The sequence below is a fragment of the Balaenoptera musculus genome, chromosome 4 (genome assembly GCF_009873245.2).
Source record: "Balaenoptera musculus isolate JJ_BM4_2016_0621 chromosome 4, mBalMus1.pri.v3, whole genome shotgun sequence".
Taxonomy (NCBI): Eukaryota; Metazoa; Chordata; class Mammalia; order Artiodactyla; family Balaenopteridae; genus Balaenoptera; species Balaenoptera musculus.
In genome coordinates this window covers 62,991,836-63,013,166 of record NC_045788.1, presented here as the reverse complement: position 1 = coordinate 63,013,166, position 21,331 = coordinate 62,991,836, and the positions used below count along the sequence as shown (strand labels likewise).

General features: G+C 39.4%; 1 protein-coding gene across 2 annotated transcripts in view; it reads right to left on the bottom strand.

Annotated features, from left to right (window-relative positions):
• The window catches only part of SENP2 (SUMO specific peptidase 2), a 31,303-nt gene extending 17,068 nt beyond the window's left edge, over positions 1–14,235 (bottom strand). Inside the window, exons 1-6 of one of the 2 annotated variants that reach the window (XM_036850710.1) lie at positions 13,934–14,235; positions 11,914–11,969; positions 7,896–8,029; positions 7,192–7,258; positions 5,225–5,315; positions 1,828–1,996 (exon numbers count right to left, since the gene is read on the bottom strand). In XM_036850710.1, coding sequence (XP_036706605.1) covers positions 1,828–1,996; positions 5,225–5,315; positions 7,192–7,258; positions 7,896–8,029; positions 11,914–11,969; positions 13,934–14,034 — 618 coding nt within the window. In that variant the 5' untranslated portion in view covers positions 14,035–14,235. The remainder of the gene's footprint in view (positions 1–1,827; positions 1,997–5,224; positions 5,316–7,191; positions 7,259–7,895; positions 8,030–11,913; positions 11,970–13,933) is intronic. The other variant, XM_036850711.1, reaches the window with a different exon arrangement.
• Between the last annotated feature and the right edge of the window lie 7,096 nt (positions 14,236–21,331).

The window sequence follows — 21,331 nt, the reverse complement described above, 5'->3', positions numbered from 1 at the left end:
CCCATTTCACTCATTTACATTATCTGCTAGACCTTGATAGCATCTGAGTTTTTGACAGTGAAACTGGGTTAACCACAAAAAACTCAGCAGAAATAATCCACTTGCATATTCAGAACATTCAGCTCCCAAAACAGAACTGGTCTCACCAAAGTCACTAATGACCCTCTATGGCCAAATCCAATGGACACATTTTCAGCTCTTCTGTCACTTGACCTCTCTCCAGCATCTCACCCTGCTAACCTCACCTTGCCTTGCTGGACAATACACTCTCCTGATTTCTTTTTTTTTTTAATATTTATTTATTTTCTTTATTTTTTTGGGTCTGCGTCGGGTCTTAGTTGTGGCACGCAGGATCTTCGATGAGGCACATGGGATCTTTTGTTGTGGCGCGCAGGCTTCTCTCTAGCTGTGGCGTGCAGGCTCCAGGGCGCGTAGGCTCTGTAGCTTGCAGCACACAGGCGCTCCCATTGAGGTGCACAAGCTCAGTAGTTGTGGTGCGTGGGCTTAGTTGCCCCGCAGGATGTGGGTTCTTAGTTCCCAACCAGGGATCAAACCTGCATCCCCTGCATTGGAAGGCGGATTCTTTGCTACTGGACCACCAGGGAAGCCCCTAATTTCTTATCTTTTCAGTCTCCACTGAATATTATTTCTTCTGACTGCCTGTAAATGTCGATGGTTCTGCCCATTATCTCTTCTCACACTACATACTCTCCCTGAATAATCTCTTCAGCTCCCTTGATTTATCTAACACCAATATGCAGAAGATTCAGAAATGTGTCCCTAACCCTGCCTTCTTCTCAAAACTCCCATATATCCAAAAGTCTACAGGACAGGTCTTCTTGCGTGTTTCACAGGCACTTTAAACAATGTCCATAACTGAAGTCATCACCTTCCCCTAAACACGTAGGGTACCCTGGTCAGTGGCACATATTTATCCAAGCTTGAAATCTGGGACTCAGGCTCTTCCATCTAACCTTATATCACACTTAACCAGTAAGTATGTCCTTGCTAATACTACCTTCTAATATTTCTAGAATATGGCCTGTGTATACCCCATACATATCTGCTCAGTCCCATCCCTTATTTCTCATCTAGGAGGTACTGAAGCCTACTTTGACACCTCTCCTTAAAATCCCCTCCAGGGCTGCAGTCCATTCCTTTCTCTGCCTTCTTGCTTGCTGATTACAACAATTAATGTATAAGCTCCTAGAAAACAGGGACCATATTTTATTCAATTCTGAATTGCTGAAAACTGGCACAGCACCTAGGACCCAAATAAACATTTCTTTGATGAACTAAGCTAAGTGGCTCAGAAAACCATCTAGCAAATTGCAATAGGTGATGGTCTGGGGGAAATGCCAGAGACAGGAATAGTTCTAAATTCTCCTGGAATAAGTGAAGACTTCAAGAGGGAAGGGAAGATTGTTGATGAAGACATCATGCTAGGTGCCCTAAAAATGGAAGGAAAAAGCAGACATGTACACCATTTACTTCCCTTACTTCGTCACAGTTATTATAGCTTATACAAGAAACAAGTTAGAATAATTCAGGCACCCAAAAAGAAAGAATCTATAATCGTACCTTTTCCTAGTATGATTCCTTTTTCTTTCTTTTACCTGAAAATTGACTACATATATACAGAAGAATACATATAAGCATTGGAGTCAAATAGGGGCCAGATATAGAAGGGAGACTGGGAAATTTACAGTCCCTGTACACCCATTTATACCTTTTGAATTTTGTACCACAGAACATATAATATTTATCTGCCCCCCCACCCAAATTCCTAAAATTGCTTTTAAAAGAGATCAGGCTAAAAGGGCTTACCTCCTCCACAGTACAATGGGGACGCCTCAGACCCTTGCCACCCTCTTCAGAAATCATCTCTGTTACAACTTGTTCCTGAGGCTTCCACGTTAAGGAACTCTCCAGATTGCCTTTGCTATGGCGACGGCCACCTGGTCTTCTATTGCAGGCTTCTGAACTCAAAGTAAAACTGAGAGGACAAAAAAAAGAAAAAGTTATTCCCAAACGGCTTAAATTGCTGGAATTTAAGCTCCAGACAATCCTGTGATTAAGCTGTCTCAGGTTAAGCTTGCTCCTGGCAAATCAGACAACCACCATTCACAAAAATTAGATCTCTAGAGCAGAGGGCACCCCAGAATTCTGCTATAGAATGTCTATTCCCAGTCACCAGGGCTTCCACATGAAAGCCTTTGCCTTTTTCCTCATGCCCAATTTTCCAACTCCAACTCTGGCTTAGCTCGCTATTAAACAACATACCCTCCTCTGGTACTACACTTTTCCTTTAGTCATTTGGCACCACTGAAATTAATTATTGGTGTGACTGATTAATTATTGGTGTCACTGTGGGACTGCATCCCACACTAAACTTTAAAGTCCATGAAGACAGAGATTTCATCCTTCCACCACCGTATCCTGGTACATGATCTAACCCAAAAGGCACTCAATCAGTATCTGCTGAATACTAAATTAATGAATACTAAATTAATAAATGCTAAAGAATGGGAAGCCATGAAGCCCTCACCTAGTCATTGTTGCTGGTTGATAGAGCCTGCCTCTCTTGCCATTACCGATAATGGACCAAACTGACATCTTACCTCTCTTGATGTGAGGTTTAAGAAAGGACACATCACATATGCAGTATTTTTACCAAAAAATTTGCATAATCTAAAATAAATCATGAGTAAACATCAGACAAAATTAAGGGATTCTACAAAAGCAATGCTTTGTAATCTTTAAAAATATTCATGCTATTACAGACAAAGAGAGGCTGAGGCGTTGTTCCAGATTAAAGGAGATCAAAGAGACATGAAAATTAAATGTAATACATGATCCTGCCCTGAACTGTGGGCCAGAAAAAAATAATCTCTATAATAGAGAAATTTAAATAAGATTATATAATAGTACTATATCAATGTTAAATTTTCTGATTTTGGTAATCTGTGATTATGTAAGTGAATGTCCTCATTCTGAGAAATAAACACACTCAAGTACTTATGATTAAAGGGGCATGAGTCTAAGACTTACTCTCAAATGATTCAGAAAAAAATATTATGTACATATAACAGAGAATGATAATGCAAACTGGAAAAATGGTAACAACTGGTGAATCTAGGTCAAATGTATTCACCTACAGAGTTTCAAAATACTGTACATGAAGCAGAAACTGACATAACTGGATGAGAGAAATAGTCAAGTCCACAATTACAGTAGGAAACATCAACACTCGATACTCATCAATCAATGAAAAAGTAGACAGAAAATCAGTAAGATCTGTAAAACATTATCAGCAAACAATAACTGACATTTACAGAACACTCCACCCAACAATAGCAGAAGACACATTCTTTTCAGTGAACATGGAACATCCAGACTGAATATATTCTAGGACATAAACAAATGTTAACAAATTTAAAAGGAATGAAATCGTACTAAGTATATTCTCTGACCATAATGAAATTAAACTAGAAATCAGTAACAGAAAGATATCTGGAAAGCCCCAAGTATCTGGAAATTAAACAATATAATTCTACCCTTCTAAATAATCACAGGTTAAAGAGGAGGAGTATGAATGAAGAGTAAAATGAAGAGTATAAGCCTGATGTTTTATAGAATTAACCTTAGTTTCAGCTTAACCAGTTTTCTCATAATTATATTCAGATTATTGATCTTTTCAGGAATACTGCATTAGGTGATGATGTCCTGCTCAGTGCCATGTATCTGGAGGCCAGGATGTGAGTTTGCCCACTGTGGGTGATTTAAACTTTGATCCTTTGGTTAAGGTGGCATCAGGCAGGTTTCTTCACTCTGAAGTTACTATTTTTCCCTTTATAATTAGTAAGTAATTTGTGGGGAAAAATTCTGAGTTTATATAAATATTCCATACTTCATAAAACTTTTACTTACTAGTTTTAGCTCAACTGACAATTCCTGTATATATCAGTTATTACTGTGATAGTTAAAAGATGGTGATTTTCTAATTCCATCATTCCTTCTACACTTACTAGTTGGCATTCTACTATAAAGACCTTTTCCTCCCACACTATGTATTTATTAACATGTGTATTCTTGTCTTTATTCATTTGATGCTTAAATTGTCCCCAGCTGGCCAGTGAAAGCCCCTTCAAGTTTCCTCCTGTGTCATGTTGATAATGTCCCCAGGTTTTTAGGGCTCCTTTAATTACTGGCACAGGATGTTCCACAATCATTTTTTACTTTATCTCTCCTAATCCTACAATCAGCCATTTATCCACGTCCAGGGAACCTTACTTTTTATAGTTAGTGTCTCATTTTCAAACATGAGTGGATAGCCAAGGATTACCAGGTATTTGAATAAGAACTCGTAAGAAAGATAAAACCAAAATAAACCAAAGGGGGAGAAGTAACTCAAAGGAAGCAGACAAAGCAAGGAGGAGAAGAAATTTTAAAATAATTAACAGCTTTAGAGAGATAAGAAAAGATATTGCACCTCTATAATAAGAATTCGATGGTTGGAGAAAGAAAAAGCCATGGGGAATAGGGAGTGGGAGGATGCTTACAACTTAAAAACTATGAAGCCAAAAAAAAAAAAAAAGTATACATATATGTTATCTCGGTGGTAGAAGATTTTTTTAAAAAAAGGGTAAGGACAAAAACAAAAGAGAATTATATATGAAAATTAAATTAGATCAATCCATAAGGTCCGATATCCAAGCAACAGAAGTTCTAGAAAGTGAGAACACAGAGAGAAGAAAATTACTAATAAAATAATAACAATTCATTGTATACATGATTTCTGCACTGTTCTGAATGCATATTATACTTCAAAAAAAAGTTTAGAAGTGAGTGACAATTCTTTTTTAAAAGGTTTTAAAGGGCATTCCCTGGCAGTCCAGTGCTTTCACTGTCGAGGGCCTGGGTTCAACCCCTGGTTGGGGAACTAAGATCCAACAAGCAACATGGTGAGGCCAAAAAATAAAAATTAAAAATAATTTTAAAAATTAAAGGTTTTCAAAATCACATTATATAGGCATATGATATGGTAGAAAAAGTAACACACACTTGAGTACGTCTCTCACCAGCTGTATGATATTTGGCAAGTTACTAACCTCAGAGTACTTACTTAACAAGATTACATAATGGAAGTGAGAATGCCTAGCAAGAGTGACCACCTAAAAATTACTAAGTTTCCATTTACAGAAAGGCAGAATTTAACACTTACCCAAAGGAGGGCAGGACTCTGCGTGGCTGATCTCGAGTTACTGTCACTCTGATCTTTGGATAGTCACTTATTCCATTAGGAGATTTATTACCTATTTTTAAAAACCATTTGTAATTGTAAAATAAAAACAAAAAACACACACAAAAATACCTGTGAACAGTCTGCATTAGAAAAGAAAATCTGGACTTCCCTGGTGGCACAGTGGTTAAGAATCCGCCTGCCAATGCAGGGGACACAGGTTGGGGCCCTGGTCTGGGAAGATCCCACATGCTGTGGAGCAGCTAAGCCCGTGTGCCACAACTACAGAGCCTGCGCTCTAGAGCCTGTGAGCCACAACTACTGAAGCCCACGCACCTAGAGCCCATGCTCTGCAACAAGAGCAGCCACCGCAATGAGAAGCCCGCACAGCACAACAAAGAGTAGCCCCCACTCGCCGCAACTAGAGAAAGCCTGCTTGCAGCAACAAAGACCCAACACAGCCAAAAATAAATTAATTAATTAAAAAAAAAAAGAAAAGAAAATCTGTGAGCAGTCTATACTGTAGAACTAAATATCTTATTTTTTCAAATTCTATTACTTTCTAGCACACATTTTGTAAAAGTTAAAGGAAAAGCAATAGTGCTTAGTCTGTCTTTGCTCTCAGGTAGGTAGTAACAATTCATAGGAAAGCTTTACTAGTTTTGCTTGCTGGGGCCAACAAAAGGCATGAAGAACTCAATGATTATAAACTCTGTAATCTAATCAAATTGAGTAAATTTTTCAAATTGTTTCTTCTTCTCAAGAAAACAGAAGTATTTTTAAATGAAAATCTGCTTTGTTACTACATTTCCCTGGAAGCTTCTAATACCTGTGAGACGGTTACTATACCTCAAAAAAGGGTAACAAAATTTTCATCAGCCACGTTATCTGCTGGAGCTACTACGGGGGTTTGGAGTCCCTGAGGACTCCAAAATGCAAAGAGGTCTAAAGCTCAAAGTTTTTTCTTAAGTCAGTAGCAGCAAAACGTGAACTGACCTGCACTCATTTGTTTGTAAAACCTGACTTGAATCAATGTTCAATCCTGTTGGGGTTTTTTAAATAATATTCAATAAACAACTGAAAAATGTGGAATTCCCAAACATATCTCCAAGCATTTCCGATTTGAGATTGTGGATTTCTTTATATAAGAAATCTGCCCTAGGAATACCCATGCTTCTCTGACTAGGCTACACAAACCCACAGAAATATAGTGCTGGTACTTCAGGCACAAGATAAATCTACCATCCTCTCTATATGTCAATTTTCTGAACCCACAACTTCTCTAAAAGCTCTTTTTCCCCCTTCCTCTCAAACTTTACAAGCCTATCTGTGTGGCAGAGATCACAATCATTTTCAGGACTCTGGCTTCTTCCTATTTTTCCCCACCAGAGCATTTTATATAGTATATATAATAATTACAATTCAATTTCGGGATCTAAGAATGATATGGAGGTTCCTAATCCACAAAACCATGAGAACTGGGAACCTAAGGTTGCTCCCCCATCAGATGATGTCCCTCAAAGGCAGGGTTTTATTATTTTGTTATTTTATTATGTTGTTATTTGTTTTGCTATTTTGTTATTAAAGGTTTTATTATTCTATTATTTTGTTTTGTTATTTTGCTACTAAAGGTTTTATTATTTTGTTATTCCTGATAACTTAGCACAGTGTCTGACAGAGTAAGCTCTCAGGTAACACTTTTTTTTTTCTTTTTAATAAATAAGCCCTGATCTAAGTCACATTAAAGACGCTGATAAAGCAAATAGGAAACATAACAGTAAATTCAAAGACAATACTAAAGGAAAGCGATTTGCTTTTTAGAATGGTAGGGAGAATATATCTGTGTTCTCATCTGAAGCCAAATCAGTGTTTTCCTTTCACATTCCCAAAACTCAGAGAACAGAGGCAGAAGGAGGTAGGGGAAGCAGAAATGTTTTTGACCACCTCACCCAGTTTCAGCATGTTGTTCCAGGATCCGGAATCTGTCAGTTCAGAAGATGAAGAGTTCGAAAATACCTTAAAATCAAAAAGAATCATCTCTGTATTAACTCTTAGAATTTAAATAAGTCTTAATATGAAAAAAAAAAAAATCACTCTATTGGTGATGATTTAGTTACCTCACAGAAGAAACTTCATCAGTAAGACCAAGACTCACAAAATGATGTAAAAAGTAACAATCCCAGATTCTTCACACACATTTAAACAAGAAAACCAGATGTAGAGTTGACTCTTGAACAAGGGTCTGAACTCTGTGGATCCAATTAAATGTGGATTTTTTTCAATAGTAAATACTAGTGTATTACATGATTACTGACTGGGAATCCACGGATGCAGAACCTCAGATACGGCAGAACCAAGGATCTGGAAGGCCAACTATGTGAGTTTTTGACTGTGTGGAGAGTTGGGGCCCATAACCCAAGCATTGTTCAGAGGTCAACTGTATTAGTAATTAGGCTCCTTATAAATATTTTTTAAATGTGCAATTCCTTAATCTTTCATTTTTTGGTCTCTGTATCAAGGCTAATTAAGACATGAACATTTCGGAAAGAAGTCATTCTACATATTAATTCCTAAAAAGAGAATATTTCTAAAATTTAACTTTAATGATTAAGTACAAAGACCAGTAGCCCCAGTGAAGCCTATCCCCACTGACCTCTCCTGAAGGGACCACATTCCGTGTTCCATTACAAGCAGAAGTCACCATGGGCTTTGTGGTCAGCTGGAATGGGAATCCAAATAAGCTGGCAGCATTGTAGAGACTGTTTTTCACTTGGTGAATAAAGCAACCTAGAAAGTGTAATATAGATTACATATACATATATAGAGTACTTAAACTTTTAGCAAGAAAAAAAAAAGATGATATCTTAGAAAAGGCCTCTCTCAATTTTTATTAGAAGTCCTATCTTCAACCATTGAGAGAAAAAGGTACCTGTAAAAATAATTTTTCTCGTATCTGAATAACTGCAATTCCAGCATTAGCATTTTGGGGTTTTTTTAGTAAAATATCTAGGAGGTTACAAAAGCATGAAACCATCATTTTAGCAAATCACATACTGATTCACAAAAAAAAGTCCTGAAATGACAGCTTTTAAGCAATGAGTTCCCCAGAATATATACTGTAAAATAAATCTTTTCCAGAGACATAAGGGCATAACTTAGACAACCTGGAGCATATAGTTACTAGGTATGGCAGAATTCTAGGAAGCATTACCATTTACTCACTGGTTTGTCCTAAACAACTACTTAACTACCTTGGCTATATCCAGGATGGAAATTAGTGAAGTATAAGATATGTGGCTCCTAAACGTCTAGGATGAAACAAAGCTATGCCTCTACTGGAGAAGATGTGTTGGAAGATCTCAGACTCACCCCTCCCTGCCACCAAAAATAAAGATTACAAAATAAGTAAGTAAATAAATAAGGGTGAGGGGTAGATTTCAATGCTTTCCCCACTTCCTCCTTTTATCACACTACCCCCTTCTCACTTCCTACACTGCTGATTTGTTTTCTACAATTTCCTTTCTATTTCCTAATTAAGGTTTTCTAAAGCACTACTTTGAGATAAAGGGGTCATCATCTTTTTTTTTTTTTTTAAAAGATCGTTTTGTGATCTCAGATTAACATCTTCATTCTTAAATTTACTTATTTATTTATTTTATTTTTGGCTGTGTTGGGTCTTCATTTCTGGGCGAGGGCTTTCTCTAGTTGTGGCGAGCGGGGGCCACTCTTCATTGCGGTGTGCGGGCCTCTCACTGTCGCAGCCTCTCTTGTTGCGGAGCACAGGCTCCAGACGCGCAGGCTCAGTAGTTGTGGCTCACGGGCCTAGTTGCTCCGCGGCATGTGGGATTTTCCCAGACCAGGGCTCGAACCCGTGTCCCCTGCATTGGCAGGCAGACTCTCAACCACTGCGCCACTAGGGAAGCCCAAGGGGTCATCATCTTAATGATATTCTGCTTTAGAGAAAAATACCCTGAAAGTGAAATGGTGGCTTTTAAACATCAAGCACTCCAGAACATATAAGATATAAAATACTTTCCAGGAAGATAGGGGAATAACTTAAACAACAAGAAAGATGTGCTAGATGGGTAAAGCAGAATCCAATTTGAAGTAATCTGTCACTATAGAATAGTTAGAAGTACCAAAATTTGCAAATGCCTTATTTCTCATTTTAGGAACTGGAGAGAATTCCAGGTTATCCCTCTAATAACGTTGAGGGATATCACTTACATTCTACTGTGCTGTAAGTGGGAGAAAAAGAACTTTAGGGATTGGTGCTTATCATCCAGACTGTCATCCAGACTCCAAACGGCAGGAAGTACTCGTAATAACATAAATGTGTAATAACATAAGTGCGCACAAAAAGTACTGTGATATTTATTTTCCCATAAGTTTTGTCAAAATCTGAGTATGCCCCAAAATTATGTCAAAAGATCTCATTGATTAAAAAACAAAAAGCAGGGCTTCCCTGGTGGCGCAGTGGTTGGGAGTCTGCCTGCTAGTGCAGGGGACACGGGTTCAAGCCCTGGTCTGGGAAGATCCCACATGCCGCGGAGCAACTAGGCCCGTGAGCCACAACTACTGAGCCTGCGCGTCTGGAGCCTGTGCTCCGCAACAAGAGAGGCCGCGATAGTGAGAGGCCCGCGCACCACGATGAAGAGTGGCCCCCGCTTGCCACAACTAGAGAAAGCCCTCGCACAGAAACGAAGACCCAACACAGACATAAATAAATAAATAAATTAAAAAAAAAAAAAAAGCAGGCAGGAAGGCCCACCTCATCTGTAAAATGAAGATAAGACCATCTTATTTTGCTGAGACTAGACTAAGTAGATCGCTTCAGATCCCTTTCATCTGTAAGATCATGAGTCTGCAATTCTAAGCTGCTTCTTCTTTTCACTCTTCCTTTTTTTCTCTCCAAAGCAGCCAACAGACTCATACGGTCCAATATAGTAGCCAGTATCAACAGGTAGTTACCCAAGTTTAAATTTAATTAAAATTAAATTCAGTTCCTCAGTTGCATAGCCCCACTTCAGGTACTCAATAGCCATCGTCTCAGAGAGTTCTACTGGCCAGCACTGCTAGAGACCTTTACAAACTCTACCAGGAAGTATTATCTCTGTATACCCATTGCTTCCCCCTTGGCTTAGGCTCCCTTCTATAGTTTCTAGTCAGAAAATCTTAATATATATTTCGTGGAAATCATGGATGGTGAGAACCTTAACATATCAGAATTATTTCAGGAACCTTCTCTAATACCACCATCAAAGATTTTTGTTTTTTAACCACATACAGCTGTTTATTTATATTTTTCTATAAAATTGACTCACTTTTTTTTGCTAAACAAATGTATTTGTGAAAGGTAACTTTATATTACTACTGTTGATGTAAAGCAACCTCATTTGCCTTATGAGGAAATGAAAACAACAATATTAAGTTCTAGCTGGGCCTGTTAAAAAAGGGAAGATTAGCATGTATTAGACAAATTTTAAATACATGCTAGCATTAAATCAACATGTTTTCTGCTTAAAATAATCATAAATTAAAAATAACTGAAAAGGATACAACATTTTTAGTTTATAACATAATTCAGATGATACTTAATGCTATGAATGTTGTATCTCCTAAAATCATTTCTTGAATTGGTATCTATCCTGTGCTTTGGGAAATACTGTCCTAATGAATTTAGTATAAATTCCTGCCATTCAAAGTCCCTCTATATTTTGAACTCTCTCTTTGGTCAACTTTTTCCCTAAGTTCTATTTGCTATTTCCTGAATTACATAATTTCCCATACTGTTCCCTCTGCCTAGAATGCTTTTCCTTCCTATTGCTCTCTGTTGATACCCTATCTATGCTTCAAGACTCATTTCACATATTAGATCCTTCATCAAATATTTACTGAGACTCTTAACCAGCAGAAAATTGGACAGTATTTTGTTACTACCTTTCTTATATCACTTATCATATCCTCACAGACATTAGTATTATTTACGTACTTGTCTTAAAACCCCCCACTATATAATCATACACCCCCTACAATTTTAAGGTCCTTAAAAAGAGACCCTGTCATACTTATTTTTGTACTTCCTGTGGAACCTAACACATTGCTTAACAGTAAGACAGGCTCCATAAGCACTCATTGGATTTAAATGAAATATTAACACAGACATGTCCACTCTTTACCTCATCCGGAGGTAGATTCAAATTCACGTGCATTTTTGAGAAAGAGGAAAGTATTACTATAGTATTCCACTGTGCCTTTTCTCTTTACTCTAATCTAGTTTTATTTTCTTCTACCAAGCAATGTCTAGCCCTTCAGATATAGGGAAGTAAACAATTTGAGGCAACAGATTACACTGGTTCACTCAGCTATCTGAACTAGATGACTCAGTTTGAAGTAGTTTTTACAGTGTTTTCTCCCCAAATTTAAAAAGCACCTTTTCTGTATAGGAAGATTTGGAATTTTGAAATGCACTTTCAACATACAGGCTTATTTATCTGGAAAGATACTTACGTCTCTGCTAACACTGGTTACCTCTAGAGAAGATAACTGAGTAGAAGAGGGACAGGAAAGAGACTTACTTTTCACTGTATGTACTTTTTATCTTTTGAATTTTGTCCATACATAAACTTTTCTTATATAAAAAACTAACTTTTAAAATTAATATTTAATACCTAATCTCGGTCTTTTGGCTGGTATTTCATCAGTGTCCACTGTAGAAAGCAGAGTGCTGAAAAAAAAGAAAAGAGATATATATGCATATATTCATATACACACATACGCACTCCTATAAGTAAGCTTACTATTCATGCAACACACCCCCTTCCATTCACTTTGTCATAAAATGAGATCCAACTAACGTTTATGCTATAGTAGGCCTTTAGCATTTGAGGACATAACACTATGGTTTCAACTATATGAGATCCAAAACTCCCTATTACATAATAATCTGTAGTCTGGCTAAAGTACAAACATGAAACTGGTCAGAAATCATTTAACTAGTAAATGAATATAGGTAAAAGCTTAGGACTATGCTATTCCTTTTCTCTCCAGAAATGATTTAAGAACAAATAATTTCCTTTTGAAAGATGACACCCTCCCCAAAAAAAGTCACTTTCTACTTCAGATAGAAGTAGACAATACAAGAAGCCTCAAAAGATAGTTCTCAGCCAGAAAAAGGTGTTATATTTAACTGCATTTTTATCATGGAAACTATGTTACAGTGATAACAAAGAATTTGGAAATTCAGGAAACTTTTTGGACCTATACCTCAAGAATGTTAAAGGTTCATGGTATAATCATCCTTCTAAAGATGATTATGAATGATCATATTTACGAAAAAAATGAACAGAATAAATCCCAGGAGAATACCATTCAGTTCATAACTTTAAACATCCCAACAAGACTTACTATCTTCATCTGGACTGAAAAATGGCTTACATTTAAAAGAGTTGTTTTAGATAAAGGATGTGGTAAAGAACAGGAGTTTGACCTACAAGCCACTATTTCCCTGACCAGCAGAGATTCGCAGTAAAAATAAAGGACAGGGGAGAGGAAATTAACATTTCCTTATTCAATAAATATGTACCAAATGCCTGTCAGGCACCAGCCTCTGCACAAGGCCCTTGGGGCAGAATATACAAACACTACCCTTATATACCCTAAGCATCATTTTAGGTACTTTACAACTTGTTGTCAAATGATCCTTATATCAACCCTACAGAAAGGTAGAAAGAATACGTTAAAACCTTGCCCTCTCTGGAACACATGATGGAATTTAGCTCACAGCCAATTCATCAATGATCTGAATTCTTAGACTCATACATTAAGTAATCATCTTGTTTTCTCAAGCTCCAAGAAACCATCCTCCAATGATCTTGAGGCTTAATTTAAAAAATGAAATTAACACTTGATCATTAAAAGTTGGGAGGTTATGTATAGAATTGGTATGGTACTTTATTCTCTAGATTAATTCTTAGGGAAGGGGATAGACACTATGAAATAGGACAAACCAACAGGTAAATGCTGAGAACAACTTTTAGTTTCCCAAAAATTTTAACTGAATTTTAGAGTACAGACTAGTGATCTTTTTAAAGGAATGAAGTACTTACTTTTTTTTTTCTCATACGCTAATTCTAAAGCACAGAATCACTCTCCCTCCCCAGCAAAACACACACACACACACACACACACAGTTTGACAGCTGTTTCAGAACAAGACAGCTGCTGTCTCTCGGTGCTAAGAGAACAGTAAGTGTAATCGAAAGGGCTTTGGGCAAGCTGTGAGTCTCACTTCCCTTAACTGCACTCATTGCGCACAGATAACACTTGGGAGTGTGCTTTGTAAACAGGAGCCACACAAAGACAGTACTCCTTCAATTTTCAGTTTTCAACCTAAGAGCAGCAAAATATGATACAGCCCCATTTGTTGACAGCAACCAGCTTGAACTCTGACAAGAAAGATCCTAACCGTCACCGACCACTAGCTCCTTCCATCATCAGGATTCGCACCTGCACAGCGCGGAGGAGCGACTACGTCACCAGGGCATCCGCGACACGCACCTCTAACCGCCTCCGCCCCAGCTACCTGTTTCTGCCGAGCGGGGCCTGCCTGGCTGGATCAGCGCTATGCCGGCCGAGCCCGGGGTGGGGGAGGGGAACAGCCAGGCCGGCGCTCGGCCCCCTCTCCTCTCACCTGTTCGAGCGCCGCCTCTTCAGGAAGGCCCGGGCAGGGGGCACCGGCCGATCACAGAAACGGAAAATGGTGCCGAGAATCCTAACCAGCCATTTGTACATACCAGGCCCAAGCAGCAGCGGCGGCCGACACACCCCGAGACGCAAACCCCAGAGCTGTCGCCGCCGCTGCCGCCTTCGCTGCCTCGACCACCAACGCCAAAGCTCAGTCGCCGACTTGTGACGCGGTTCTAGGGCCCACAGATACAACGTCACCTGAGCTACAGGACGCCCCCGCTTGCCACCGCTTCTGACGTCACCTCCTCCCGCCCGACCGGAAAGCATCTTCGCCCTCAACCTGCGCAGGCGCAACCTAGGTCCCCACCTCCCGAGCCTAGCAACCAGAATGCCTGCCGGATGGTCCCAGCCCAATCGCTAACGAGATCGCAAGGGCTGTGGGCGGGGTTTTCTCTTCGGCGGAGCCAGTCCTGAGGCTGCCCGCGGGACAAGGCCCACGGGCCGCACGTGAGGTTTCTCCACCCGGGAGGGAGCGCTCCCAGCCCTGAAACACAGTAGGTGATCAGTAAATGTTTGAGTGCACCAAATAAAGGTTAGATTAATTAACAAACGTTTACGCTGCTAGGCGCCCCTTACTTTTCACATACTTTATGTCTGGTATTTTACACGCAGTCACCTTCATTTCTCCCAGCAACCGCAGGCGATGCGGAGCCTTGTGCCCATTTTTAATAAGGAAATCCAGGCATAGAGCGATTAAGTAATTGCCTAAAGTCAAAAAGCTAGCTAGTGGCACAGCTGGAATTTGAACCGCAGTCTGTGTACCAGCGCCACAGTCCCTCGCCCTTGAAGTCCGTCTACTGGCAGAAACATGATTACAAATTACAATACAAGATAATTGGCTGTAAGTAAACTATACTTCAATTAAATTTTTAAAAAGATAATTGGCTGCTCTGATAAAGGTGGGTAGAAAGTGCAGTAGGAGCCAGAGAAAGGAAAACCGTCGGCTAGGGAAGTTAAGGAAAGGGCACAAGTCAAGGAAGGCTTCACAGAAACTTAAGGATGAAAAGCTACCTGTGGCCTACTAGTACCTACTAGTGCCCCCCTGAGCTGGCAGGGAGTGCTGCTAATTACTCTCCCTCTCTTATCTAGAGGTCCTACTTCAGGTTAATTATCAACAACAGAAAAGGACCCACCCTCTTACTAAAGGAAAATCCAGTCCCCTGGCCCAACACTCTTGGGAATCCTCAAATGTTTTCATGCCCCACGAATCCATCCCTGAATGCACTTGATCCTTAGTCTGTGATTCAGTTAAGGTCAGACTTCCAGATTTGCTTGAACTTCAACACAGGCACTCCCCAGTAAGCCTCATCATTTGCTCGATAGACATTCTTCCTAGATTCTTTCTGCAGCAAGCCACCCACTAGAGCCCCAGAAGCAACAGCAACCCACCTGTGGCTACCACCACACTGGCCTGGGGGGATGAGGGCAGGTCCTAGAGGGTAGAAGCAAATCCTAAGTGTGAACATGGGATCCTCCCTCAATTCCCTAAAATATAGCTAACACCTGTCTGTTACAGATAGTTTGGGAATAATAGGAGAATTATTAATATAAAGCTGAGAAGATTCAGAAGTGGCTATTACAAGTACAGCATCTATAGCCCATTGCCTCCCAAAAGGATTCTGGGCCCCTCAAGGTCATCTCTCCACTCTTCTCAACAACTTCTACGTGTCACCAACAGAAGATAATTTCCCTTCCACATTTGCGTCTACCCATTTCAGGCTGGTCTCGCAAGTTAACTTAAAAGGAGATTACCATTCGCATTATTATGCAGGGCAGTTCAGCTGTGTCCCAACTGTCCATTCCACTATAGAAGTCTTTGCTTTTGCCAAACCAAGAAGACCACTCAAGTATTGGAAAGGAATTCTCCAAAACAAAAGAGTGGTCTTCATTAAAACATAAATCAGAAAACTGCAAGCTGCTTTAGTTAGAAGAGCAGCTTCTCCCAGGTTCTGGGCACCAAGATTTAAGAAACATTGGCATCAAGTCTCAGAGCAGACTACTACGACACCACAACACAATTTTTTTTTCTTTTCCGGCCTCATTAAGAGCACCCTCACATACCCAATACTGAAACATAGGTCACCCGCCATGAAAAGTGGGAGGGCTTTGGGATTACAAACCTCAGTCCGAATCTCTGGACCTCATCAGCAAACAATAACTCTGCCAGCCCCTCTGCACACATACATCACCTTTGTGTCCTCCCAGTTCTCTAGTCACCCTCTGAAATGGAGAAGGAAAGGGGATTCAGCCTTACAGTCGCTTCTGCCTGGGTCTCGTCTGCCAGTTGGTGCCTTCGATGTCCTGTCGTCCACAGTAGAGGCGTGGACCACTGCCCATCCACTGACCAAGGAGTGGGATTATCCTTAACCCCAAATCCACTACTGCCGGAGCCATTCCCAGACTCAGGAACTCTTCACTGGAGGCCCAGAGGAGAATCCCAAAATCACATGGAGTAACAAGGATACTGAGATTTCTGCCCTTGGTTTGGATAACTTGCACCCATGTACCACCAGAGGAGCACAACCTCATTGCTTCAGTTTTCACAGGATATCCTAACCGGTTACCCTAATTTTCCAAAAAGAGCTCCTCCTCCTCCTCCTGCGGAGATCCTCTCCTTCAAGCCTTTCCATGGCCCCTCCCCCATCTTCCTCAAAACCTACCTCCCCTCCACAGAACAATGAAGACCCAGCCCTCCAAGCCATTCTTTAGTCTTGCAAATTTTCCCTTGGCCAGCATTCTCGAAGTGTTAAAAGATTTCCTCCCAACTTCGTTTTTGCTGACCCCTGTCAGAAGAGAGATCTGGGCCCTTTGACTGAAGCGGGGTATAAACCCATAGGTGAGGTGTTGTTGGTTTGGGCCTAACGTGCCTAAAATCTAACATAATTCACCACCATGAAAATTAATTTCCTTCTGGGGACCAACTCCTCTGGTACTCAAGAAAAGCGAGCCCTTCTAATAATGTGACTTTGATCTTATTCAGTCTGTCCAACAACTTTGGCCATATTATGCCAAAAGCAAGTACAGCTTTCCGTGTCCTAGATTTTATGACAAAATTTGCTCACATCAACTACAAATGGCTTGGCCTGCCTCAAGTGGAGAAATAATAGCATCAGGCCCTACCTAAGCCTATTTCCTCATCTGCAAAACAGAGTTCACCAAACCCGTCTCTCAGATCTGTGGGCACATCAAATGTGTTGATGTATATGAAAGGGCTACTTCAATGCCCAGCATAGCTAAGTGCTTAATGTTTCTCTTCCCTTTCTTTCCTTCTCATATCTAATAAGTCATTTAACTTGCCAGTTCTGCATCCTATGTTTTCTACAGATCTGCCCGTTCCCCTCTCCAAATGTTACCAAGACTGTTAGCCTTGAGCTCTAATCCTCCCCCTTCAGCTGCAGGGAGGTGTTATCCTAGTCTTACAGGAAACCACCAGAAGAGAAAAACAAGAGCCCACCAAACCAGTTAGAACCAACTATGTCCAAGGTGGTAGAAAACCTGACCTTCAGTAGACCCTCATTATATGCTCACTGTAATACATTTGCATGGTAAATAACACACCTGATAGTTGACAATTGCCACGGAAAGAGCCAGAAGAGCCCATAGAAGGACTGAAAATGGGTGTTGTAAAACGGGTGTTGTCCCAGTTCCTAGCATACCACACCTCTGTTCTCAGATAAGTCATAAATATTCCTCACTCTCTTTTTTTTTTTTGCTGCGCTGCTTGGCATGCGGGATCTTAGTTCCCTGAACAGGGATTGAACCCATGCCCCCCTGCAGTGGAAGCCTGGAGTCTTAAGCACTGGACCTCCAGAGAAGTCCTCCTCCCTCACTTTACTCCGTTCCCTCCTTTTACCTCGACCCTCCTGTATATGTAGTGTCTCAAGCAGGTTGAGAAGTTGATTTTCTTTCTTTTTTTTTTAAAAAAAACATTTTATTTTAGAGTAATTTTAGATTTACAGAAAAGTTACAGAGAATACAGACTTCCCTTATACTCTTCACCCATTTGCTCCTAATACATAACTGTGGTACATTTATAAAAGTAAGACAGTAACACTGGCACATTACTATTTTTTTTTTTTGAATTTTATTTTATTTATTCTTTTATAGAGCAGGTTCTCATTAGTCATCCATTTTATACACATCAGTGTATACATGTCAATCCCAATCTCCCAATTCATCACACCACCAACCCCACCCCCTGTTGCTTTTCCCCCTTGGTGTCCATACATTAGTTCTCTACATCTGTGTCTCAATTTCTGCCCTGCAAACCGGTTCATCTGTACCATTTTTCTAGGTTCCACATATATGTGTTAACATACAATATTTGTTTTTCTCTTTCTGACATACTTCACTCTGCAGGACAGTCTCTAGATCCATCCACGTCTCTACAAATGACCCAATTTTATTCCTTTTTATGGCTGAGTAATATTCCATTGTATATATGTACCACTTCTTCTTTATCCATTTATCTGTCGATGGGCATGGAGGTTACTTCCATGACCTGGCTATTGTAAATAGTGCTGCAATGAACACTGGGGTGCATATGTCTTTTTGAATTATGGTTTTCTCTGGGTATATGCCCAGTAGTGGGATTGCTGGGTCATATGGTAATTCTATTTTTAGTTTTTTAAGGAACCCCCATACTGTTCTTCATAGTGGTTGTATCAATTTACATTCCCACCAACAGTACAAGAGGGTTCCTTTTTCTCCGCACCCTCTCCAGCATTCTTGTTTGTAGATTTTCTGATGATGCCCATTCTAACTGGTGTGAGGTGATACCTCATTGTAGTTTTGATTTGCTTTTCTCTAATAATTAGTGATGTTGGGCAGCTTTCATGTGCTTCTTGGCCATCTGTATGTCTTTTTGGAGAAATGTCTATTTAGTTCTTCTGCCCATTTTTGGATTGGGTTGTTTGTTTTTTTAATATTGAGCTGCATGAGCTGTTATATATTTTGGAGATTAATCCCTTGTCCGTTGATTCGTTTGCAAATATTTTCTCCCATTCAGAGGGTTGTCTTTTCATCTTGTTTCTGGTTTCCTTTGCTGTGCAAAAGCTTTTAAGTTTCATTAGTTTCCATTTCTTTATTTTTGTTTTTATTTCCATTACTCTAGCAGGCAGATCAAAAAAGATCTTACTGTGATTTATGTCAAAGAGTGTTCTTCCTATGTTTTCCTCTAAGAGTTTTATAGTGTCCGGTCTTACATTTAGGTCTCTAATCCATTTTGAGTTTATTTTTGTGTATGGTGTTAGGGAGTGTTCTAATTTCATTCTTTTACATGTAGCTGTCCAGTTTTCCCAGCACCACTTATTGAAGAGACTGTCTTTTCTCCATTGTATATCCTTGCCTACTTTGTCATAGATTAGTTGACCATAGATGAGTGGGCTTATCTCTGGGCTTTCTACCTTGTTCCATTGATATATATTTCTGTTTTTGTGCCATTACCATATTGTCTTGATTACTGTAGCTTTGTAGTATAGTCTGAAGTCAGGGAGTCAGATTCCTCCAGCTCCGTTTTTTTTCCTCAACACTGTTTTGGCTATTCGGGATCTTTTGTGTCTACATACAAATTTTAAGATTTTTTGTTCTAGTTCCATAAAAAATGCCATTGGTAATTTGATAGGGATTGCATTGAAATCTGTAGATTGCTTTGGATAGTATAGTCATTTTCACAATATTGATTCTTCCAATCCAAGAACATGGTATATCTCTCCATTTGTTGGTATCATCTTTAATTTCTTTCATCAGTGTCTTATAGTTTTCTGCATACAGGTCTTTTGTCTCCCTAGGTAGGTTTATTCCTAGGTATTTTATTTGTTTCGTTGCAATGGTAAATGGGAGTGTTTCCTTAATTTCTCTTTCAGATTTTTCATCTTTAGTGTATAGGAATGCAAGAGATTTCTGTGCATTAATTTTGTATCCTGCTACTTTACCAAATTCATTGATTAGCTCTAGTAGTTTTCTGGTAGCATCTTTAGGATTCTCTATGTATAGTACCATGTCATCTGCAAACAGTGACAGTTTCACTTCTTCTTTTCCAATTTGTATTCCTTTTATTTCTTTTTCTTCTCTGATTGCCATGGTGAGGACTTCCAAAACTATGTTGAATAATAGGGATGAGAGTGAATATCCTTGACTTGTTCCTGACCTTAGAGGAAATGCTTTCAGTTTTTCACCATTGAGAATGATGGTTGCTGTGGGTTTGTTGTATATGGCCTTTATTATGTTGAGGTAGGTTCTCTCTATGCCCACTTTCTGGAGAGTTTTTATCATATATGGGTGTTGAATTTTGCCAAAAGCTTTTTCTGCATCTATTGAGATGATCATATATGGTTTTTATTCTTCAATTTGTTAATATGGTGTATCACATTGATTGACTTGCATATATTGAAGAATCCTTGCATCCCTGGGATAAATCCCACTTGATCATGGTGTATGATCCCTTTTTATGTGTTGTTGGATTCTGCTTGCTAGTATTGTGTTGAGGATTTTTGCATCTATATTCATCAGTGATACTGGTCTGTAATTTTCTTTTTTTGTAGTATCTTTGTCTGGTTTTGGTATCAGGGTGATGGTGGCCTCATAGAATGAGTTTGGGAGTGTTCCTTCCTCTGCAATTTTTTGGAAGAGTTTGAGAAGGATGGGTGTTAGCTCTTCTCTAAATGTCTGATAGAATTCACCTGTGAAGCCATCTGGTTCTGGACTTTTGTTTGTTGGAAGATTTTTAATCACAATTTCAATATCATTACTTGTGATTTGTCTGTGCATATTTTCCATTTCTTCCTGGTTCAGTCTTGGAAGGTTATACCTTTCTAAGAATTTGTCCATTTCTTCCAGGTTGTCCATTTTATTGTCATAGAGTTGCTTGTAGTAGTCTCTTAGGATGCTTTGTATTTCTGCAGTGTCCATTGTAACTTCTCCTTTTTTCATTTCTAATTTTATTGATTTGAGTCCTCTCCCTCTTTTTCTTGATGAGTCTGGCTAAAGGTTTATCAATTTTGTTTATCTTCTCAAAGAACCAGCTTTCAGTTTTATTGATCTTTGCTATTGTTTTCATTGTTTCTATTTCACTTATTTCTGCTCTGATCTTTATGATTTCCTTCCTTCTACTAATTTTGGGGTTTTTTGGTTCTTCTTTCTCTAGTTCCTTTAGGTGTAAGGTTAGATTGTTTATTTGAGATTTTTCTTGTTTCTTGAGGTAGGCTTGTATAGGTATAAACTTCCCTCTGAGAACTGCTTTTGCTGCATCCCATAGGTTTTGGATCATCATGTTTTCATTCTCATTTGTCTCTAGGTATTTTTTCATTTCCTCTTTGATTTCCTCAGTAATCTCTTGGTTATT